At 47.4% G+C, this 8339-nt stretch overlaps 1 protein-coding gene across 1 annotated transcript; it reads right to left on the minus strand.

The window, feature by feature from the left end:
* Positions 1 to 7057: 7057 nt before the first annotated feature.
* On the minus strand, positions 7058 to 8036 carry LOC139823705 (uncharacterized). The gene is made up of 2 exons (XM_071796211.1): positions 7906 to 8036; positions 7058 to 7793 (listed from the first exon to the last, which is right to left on the minus strand). The coding sequence occupies exons 1-2, from the start codon at positions 8034 to 8036 to the stop codon at positions 7235 to 7237; spliced, it is 690 nt and encodes a 229-aa protein (XP_071652312.1). The 3' UTR covers positions 7058 to 7234.
* Positions 8037 to 8339: the final 303 nt, after the last annotated feature.

The raw sequence follows: 8339 nt of genomic DNA on the forward strand, positions 1-8339 counted from the left end.
TCATTTGCAGCGCCGACCTTATGAAAAGCGGTTCTATTGGTTTTCAATTTTCACAAAAAATGTTTATCTTAAAGAGTGCAATAATTTGAAGAATATTATTTAAAGTATTCGAAAATCTTTAATTCTACACTTTTTTTGTAATAAAATAATGTTATACTTATAAAATATTAAAGATATTTGGACAATCTTTATAATAAATTTTCGTGGAATAAAGATTATTTTATATAATATATTTTTCATATTTATACATTTATTACATTTTCACATTTATTAAAATTTTTTAAAAATATATTGTATTTCACACTTTCTATAGTATATATTTTTTCAAAATATATGAAATATGATATTTATTAAATTGTATTTTTTTCATTTCTTTTGGGAGCAGGGCCAACTCTCAGGGAGGGTATCGTCGTCTTCGATGTTTATAACTTTCTCGTGACCGCACTGTCCCGCACCTGATGACTCCTCCTCCTCGTCGCCGTCATTGTCTCTCTCTCTCTCGCGAGCGCACTGTCCCGCACCCGACGGCTCCTCGATCGGTGAGGCCAGCCGCGCGACATCGCGATGCATCTCGCGAATCTTTGTCACGAACAACCGTATTTGGTTACGCGACTTTTTTTACCAGGGAGGCGACGATGGCTCTACCAAACAAAATATAAATATAATTAACAAATATAAAATATAAAAAATGTTATGTGAGAGATTATATTTAGCAAATCTACTTACGATCGTTCCAGTATTACGGAGTCCTCGTCGATGCGAACCGACATTTGAATACACGAGGGAACTCTTTCCTGTATGTTTCTCAGTCGGAGCTGCAACAGTCGCACAAAATCCGCAAACTCTTCTACCACCTTCACCAGAGAGGTGGTGTTTATTTGCAGAAGATCGACTACACTTTTAATATCGTTTAACTTTTCCATTTTGTCTTTCGTTTCACAATGTTTAAGAAATAACTGTTCGTGATAGAGCTGTGGATAGACTACACCCAAGTCTAGTCTCGAGTTCTTATATATGGTAAAAAAAGGATGTTGCGGTAAAAAAATATACTAAAAATAGCATTTTTTGCGTCGAGGAAAAATGCATCGAGGAAAATAATGCATTTTATCAAACCGACTCATCCGCCGGAATTGTCGACGCATTTTTTCCCCACCCGAGACCCCGCCGTCGCACCTATCCGCGCCGAGATAGCGCGACAAAGGGAGGATATCGCGGTAAAAAAAAAATGTAACAAGAACAGCGTTTTTGCGTCAAAGAAAAATACATCGAGGAAAATAATACATTTTTATCAGGCCGACTCATCCGCCGGAATCTTCGACGCATTTCTTTTCCGCCCGAGACCCCCCGCCGCCACCTATCCGCGTTATCGCTAACGAGCGTCCTCGCGTAAACGTTCGCATCCGGAGCGCTCGTCGAGATCGCGCTCAAACCGCAACGCGCCGTCATCGCAGTTCCGCCGTCTCTCTCGCTCTCGACGATGTGGCTCGCGCGCGTAATCGCGTTAACCGCGTGTTTTATCGCCGCGAGGTGCATCAATCCTACAATTACGGACGAAAATTACGCGCTTACGTTCGATTACCTGCAGAAATACGGATATCTGTCCAAAGACGTAGACGCGGTTCCGGCTCAGAGACGAAACGACGTTCTTCGCAAAGCCTTCGAGGATTTTCAGAATTACTACGATTTACCCGGCGACGGAACGCCCAACAACAAAACGCTGCAATTGATGAGTAAACCGCGATGCGGTTTCCGAGATATCCTGAAGCACGGAACGAAAGCGAGCCTATCCAAATGGCCGAAGACGCACCTGACGAGGCATTTTCACTTAGCCGACGAGACCGAGCTGAGCACGGCGCAGGCCGCGTTCGACCTGTGGTCGCAGCATTCGGCATTGACGTTCGAACGCTCCGAAACGAATGCCGATATTGTAATATCTTGGCGACGCCTACGTCACTATAACACGAATACCAAGGTAAACGGAGCAATTTGCTCGGACAAATTCGACGGTCCCGGCAACGTGCTCGCCCACGCGTCTCTCCCGACGGACCAAGCGGGGTTCGTCTCCGAGGTGCACGTCAACGGGGACGAGCCGTGGCACATTTACATCAATAAACATCCCGCGGATAGGTTCTCCCTGCATTACACGCTGACGCACGAGATCGGCCACTCTCTCGGATTGGTTCACAATAGGCGCAAAACATTGGTGATGTTCGCGATACAGCCGGACCAGCAGTATCCGGTGAAGCTCGACCAAAACGACATCGCCGACATTCAACGTTTGTACGGTGAAAAAAGTACGAACGGGCCCTCGCGGCAGACGCCGGCGCCGCCGCCGCCATCGCCGGACCTGTGCAGCCTCGATCGTGTGAACGGGATATTGATTTTGGAAAATCGAATGTACATCTTGTACAAGCGTTACGTTTGGTCGATCGATCTGGACGGTAAGACGTACAACGGACCTTTAGCCTTTTCGAATCACATGAGCTTTCTTCACGACAATTACACGCGCGTGACCGCCGCCTATCAATCCCCGTCCGGCGATCTCGTGGTGTTCGTAGATAATTTGGTATACTTGGTTCAATATCCGGAATTTAGTCTGCGGCCAGGTTGGCCGAAGACCTTGTAAGAACTCGGATTTCCCGAAAACACGTTGATCAACGGAGCGGTGAACACCCACAGAGGACGTTCCTTCGTGGTGTTCAACGGTAACTCGGTGGGCGAGATAGACGAATGCGACAAGGACAAGAGAGTCGCCAAATTTACGCCCCTCGAGGCGACGTTTCCCGGAATACCGACCGGCGTGACGTCGATCTTTGGCTACGTCGACGGCAATCTGTACTTCACCACTCGGGCGCAGTTCTACAAATTCAACGAATTTACGAGGACCGTCTCGTCGACCGGTAAATTCGATCTGCGGATACTAAATATCGTCTGCCCTAAGGCCGAACTGCTGCAACAGTTGCGCGATCTCCTTGATCGAATCGTACGCCTCAACGATAACTCATTAACGTCAGCGGCGAGCGATTATTCGAACGATGACGACACCGGCGTTCGGCTCTCTGATCTCCGCATCCGCCGAAGAAAGTAGAGAACCGCGCAAATTTCCCACACCGCGCCACGCGCGACATAAGTGAGATTTTTCCTACTTATACCATGTGTCCCCCCAAAGCATCAGTGTCGCATCGTCGGCCGAATACGACGCGTCGGAAAAAAATCAGAAACGAACGGTTGTGGTAACCGAACGCTGTGGTAGCGCGAAATGTTCTCAACGTTGGCCGATCGACCCGCACCGAGGGGTATTTCTCCTCCGGAGACGGCGGATTCGGAGGCAAACAACAACGGCAATAAAATACGAAATATCAGTTTGATGGACGATCGTCATTATCGTCCTCATCGCCAGGAGTCGCGTCGCAGCTCTCATCTTCCCACCGACGCGCCCGTCGAGGACGATCGTCATTATCGTCGTCACCGTCAGGAGTCGCGTTCCAGCTCTCACCCTCCCACCGACTTGCCCGTCGAATTGCCCACGGTGCGCGTCCTGACGACGCGTTATCTGCTGACGACGACTGGCTACAAGTACATAGCCATAGGTATCACGATTAAGTCGCCATGGTACAGTATTCATACCACGCCTTCGTACGTGGATATCGCCCTGGGAAACAAACAAGGCAGGGAAATCTCCCTGACGCTCGACATGTGGAAAGGACTGGTCGAGCGCAAACGCGACATATTGTCGTGCATGGAACACAGTCTCTCCGACGGAACTTGCCCCCACTCACCGATGTCGATCGAAGGGATGACGCTGCGATTCGGAGTGATCAACAACACGCCGATCCTACGTATGGAGCTACCTAACTTGGCTCGCGTGGCGATGGTGCTCAAAACCCTGCTCACGCTGTACGATCTCCAATTTTGCGTAGATCGCGTCGTCTCGGCGCTGAGCGCGGCGACCGAGGAGGTCGACGCGAAGTTTTCGCGCTATCGGGAGATACCCGCCAACGCGATCAAAGTGGGAACTTCGGCTCAGACTGCGATACTGAAGAGCGAATTCTTCGATCCTAACAACATCGTCGACTGCGAGATCACCGCGCTCTGTTTCCGATCCTAATAATGTCGCGTCTACAAATATATATATATTCATACGCGCAAAACAATGTAAACGCGCGTGTATTTTTTTCTGAATAAAAAGCTATATACGTATCTCATCTGTGCGCTCTCTCTTTCTTTTTCCCCTTTTTTCCCAGATCCGTATACCTATCTCCGCGCGTCCGCGCTTACCCCCGATGTCGCGGCGATCGCGTCATCCGCGACGCGGATAGAAACGACCTTCGGACCGAGAATAAAAGAACAACGAAAAAAGGCGATCGAGACCTGCGAAACGAACGACCTTAAATGCATTTTTTCCCGGAACGTCGAGAGGAGCGACCTCGAACGAGTTCGGGCGAGTCCGGACGCGCCCGGACGCGCGCGAGCGAAAAAAATTAGCGCACGATTTTCCAAAACGGTCGGTAACGGCGCGAGCGCCGCTCCAAGCGCCCCCCTCGGGAAACGCCCGCGTTTCCCGCGCCGAGCCCCGTTGGCGGCTCTGCGGCGCGATATTCCCTATTTACCCGCCTAGGAAATTTACTTCCAACAAGGTCCCCACAAATACCAGTAAACAGCCGTCCCCCGCGTCGCGCTTCCTCCTCGCCCGCCTAGGAACTTTTCCCCCCGCATAGCCCCCCCTCCGATGACCCTTAACACCGTCCCTTGACCCCCTCGCCCACCGCTTACGGCGTTCCCCCCGCGGCAGCGAGGCACCCCCCGACCCCGCTAACCGCAAGCGAGATGCCTGAGGTCAGAAGTATATATTACCCCCCTACTGTTTTGAAAGCCTTGTATTACATGGAGCACATTTTGAGCGGAAAAGCGGAACGGAGAATTATAAAATATTAATTTTTAACGGTATTTATTGATTAAAATGTTTGTATTCAATAGATAAGCTAAAAAGATAAGCATATTAATAAAAATTGCAATGAATTAAGTGAACACAATTTTAAGAAATGAATACAAATGTCTATTTGTCATTATACTGTTCCGCTTTTCCGCGCAAATTGTGCTCCATGTAATATAAGGAGAAACAAGCTCGCGGAACGAACGCGTCAAAATCCGTTGTCAACGCGGATACAGTATACTCCATCTCGGAGCTGTCTAATCACATTGAAAAAGAAAGCTTTTACATACTTCGATTACTTTATTATTTTATAAAAGTGGCAGTATAATATTATAGATTCAAACATCATGTTGATGGTTATTATGAAGTATCTTATGCAAGCCAGGGTACATATACATACACAATAATAGCGGATTCCGCTTTTCCGTTCAAACGTGCGGGACTCAACTCGCGGAAACGCGGAATCTAGTTACTATTCTGTTCCGCGCTTCCGCGTTTCCGCGTTTCGGCGCTCCATGTAACGGCACCCTCAGGGGTAAGGGGTCCACGTCGCAGCCATCTTACTTGTCTCACATTTTAATAGTGTCTACTTTCACGCGTCACGTTAACCGTGACAATGGGTCTGTTCGCGTTGCTTGCACTTTTTGCACTCAGCATTTTCGCTTTCTCTCTCTCCAACGGCTGAATATATATTTATCTCATTTCAAGTGCAAAAATGTTTGGGAATTTCAAGCAACGTGAACAAACCGATTGCAACGATTCCGTGAAATTATCCGGTGCCGCCAATGCCGCCATATATGCGAATACATTTGTATTTTTTGTTGCACGTGTTCGTTCCGTATAAGGTGATTACGTATAAAGTGATTAATATAACGGTGAATATAGTGATATTAATATATTAATAGTATGCCGGTTTGTTGGGCTAAAGGCTGTAAAAGTCGAAATTACGAAAGCCGTAAAAATAAAATACAATTACAATGGGAACAATCTCATAATAAAGAAATTACGGTTCATAAGTAAGTGTTATAATATTATCTAATATTAATTACTTAACGGCCTCCGCACAATGAAAAATATAAGGAACAAGGAATAGATATTAGCGGTTAGGAATAAAAAATCAGAAATAAAGCTGGTGTAACATTGATAATACACGACTTCCGATAGATTATTAGTAGTGTATATAAGGGAGTTCCACCTCGGGGGCTCCGAGGAGGGGTGAGGGAGGGGGGTATCGGATTACGCAGGAGGGTAAGGGGGTAAGGGAGGGGGGTATCGAATTTCGCGGGGGGAGGGAAAGGGGGGTGTCGGGTTACACAGGGGTATCGGATATCGCGGGGGTGAGGGGGGGGGGGGTATCGGGTTACACAGGGGTATCGGATTTCGCGGGGGTGAGGGGGAGGGGGGGTATCGGGTTACACAGGGGTATCGGATTTTGCGGGGGTGAGGAGGAGGGGGTATCGGGTTACAGAGGGGTATCGGATTACAAGGGGAAGGGGAAGAGGGAGGGGTGACCTTGGCATACCACCGGGATGACTCACCTGGATGATTCACCGGGATGACTCACCGGGATGACTCACCCGCGCCGCTGGTCCGCGCCGCTGGTTCTCCGCGCCGCTGGTCTGCGCGGGGGGAGGGGGTCCGCGTTCGCGTTCGCGGTCGCGCCGCGGGTCCGCGTGGGGGTCCGCGGGAGTCCGCGGAGGTCCGCGGTTGCGCCGCGGGGTCCGTCGGGTCGCGGGGGCCTCGTTCGCAACGACGCCGCTAGGCGGCGTACAATGGGTAAGACTAACTCGATAGCGCACTGCGTAGTGAGCGTGTTTTGTTGATGACGCATCGAACCTGTCGGGACATGTTCGTCGTAAACAACATTTTTCTAGGAAAAGGGGGGTGTTATCTCGTAGACTAAACAATTTTGCGCTATTTTTTTACGACGCAGTACGTAAAAGACAAAGAAAGAAATGACGTCATCGGGACGATGATCGACCCGATAACGCATCGAACCTGTTGGAACATGTTTGTCGTAAACAACATTTTCGAGGAAAAAGGGGAGTGTTATTGCGTAGACTAAACAATTTCGCGTTATTTTCTACGACACAGTACGTAAAAAACAAAAAAAAATGACGTCATCGGGACGATGATCGACCCGATAACGCATCGAACCTGTTGGAACATGTTCGTCGTAAACAACATTTGATAAAATATAGGTAGGGATGGACATGCACGCAAAGAAATTACATCGTTCATTTAGTTGTAAAAAAAGCCTGTTTATTTAACTCTTTTTTTACATAATATATATATTACATATTAAAAAACTAAAGCTGCGAGCTCACAATCGATGATCTGATTCGTATTGAACGCATCGCTAGCGTATATTACATTCGACGCTTCCTTGGGATCCTTCACAGTGGACGCGATATCGGAGAACTGCGCAAACTTTGCATCGACCGTCGCAAGTATTCTGATCAAACGATCGAATCTCGCATCGATGCACCGATCGAGATCGAACATACGATGCAACGTCGATTCGGTCATTCTCAAGCATACGTTTGCAGATTCGAGACGTATGAGTTTGATGTTATTAACCGTACAAACTCTCACCGTTAGCGGTCCAACGTTTATAAAACTATGGATATCTTTGAAGTCATTGCGAAAGAAATTCTGAATATTTTGCCGTTGCTCGTATAGTGCCTTCCACGTTTTGAGAGACAACAGCAGTTCCTTTCCTCGGCGAGGATCTCCAACGGCGATCTCCACGTAGCTTGGTGGACCCACGTTGATACCAATTTCGAGGAATTTGTATTCCGTAGCTGTCAGCGCGTATCGTCTGCTGAGTATACGAACCGCGCGACGATCCAACGAAATGCTGTATAAAATAAATGAAATTAGTTTTATTTATCGTAAGTATTACACTTTTGCTAAGATATAAAAACTGGGGTAGGCTCTATATGTATTTTTTTATCTTAAACGAAACTTACCTATTACATTTCTTCTCATACGTTTGAGTTTCAACGTCGTGAATCGGCACGTAATAATTCATGGTATTTATGCGTTTTGCACCGTTGTTGCTGCTGCTGCTGCTGCTATTGCATCCTTCAAAGGAGAACATTTTCGCTCTCTAGGCTCTGAGAAGTTGACCGTCAGTACAAGCGATCGCGACAAGACTGATCATATAAAATTAATCGAGTATACGCGACAATTCCCAAAGTAATGATGTGGTGGGGGAAAGGAAAAGGGGGAAATAATGTTTATAGAACTGCGCAGTGGATTTTTTTTAGGAGAGGGGGAAGTAAAGCCTACTCTAACGGTGATGATTGGAGAGGGGAGGGGGAGTAAGAAATAAAACATTATAAAAAGTTATATATAATTTATTTATTAAAAAAAGATCGCAAATCTTTATGGCGTCGCGCGC

Source organism: Temnothorax longispinosus, unplaced genomic scaffold, assembly GCF_030848805.1.
Source record: "Temnothorax longispinosus isolate EJ_2023e unplaced genomic scaffold, Tlon_JGU_v1 HiC_scaffold_16, whole genome shotgun sequence".
In the NCBI taxonomy this organism is placed as follows: domain Eukaryota; kingdom Metazoa; phylum Arthropoda; class Insecta; order Hymenoptera; family Formicidae; genus Temnothorax; species Temnothorax longispinosus.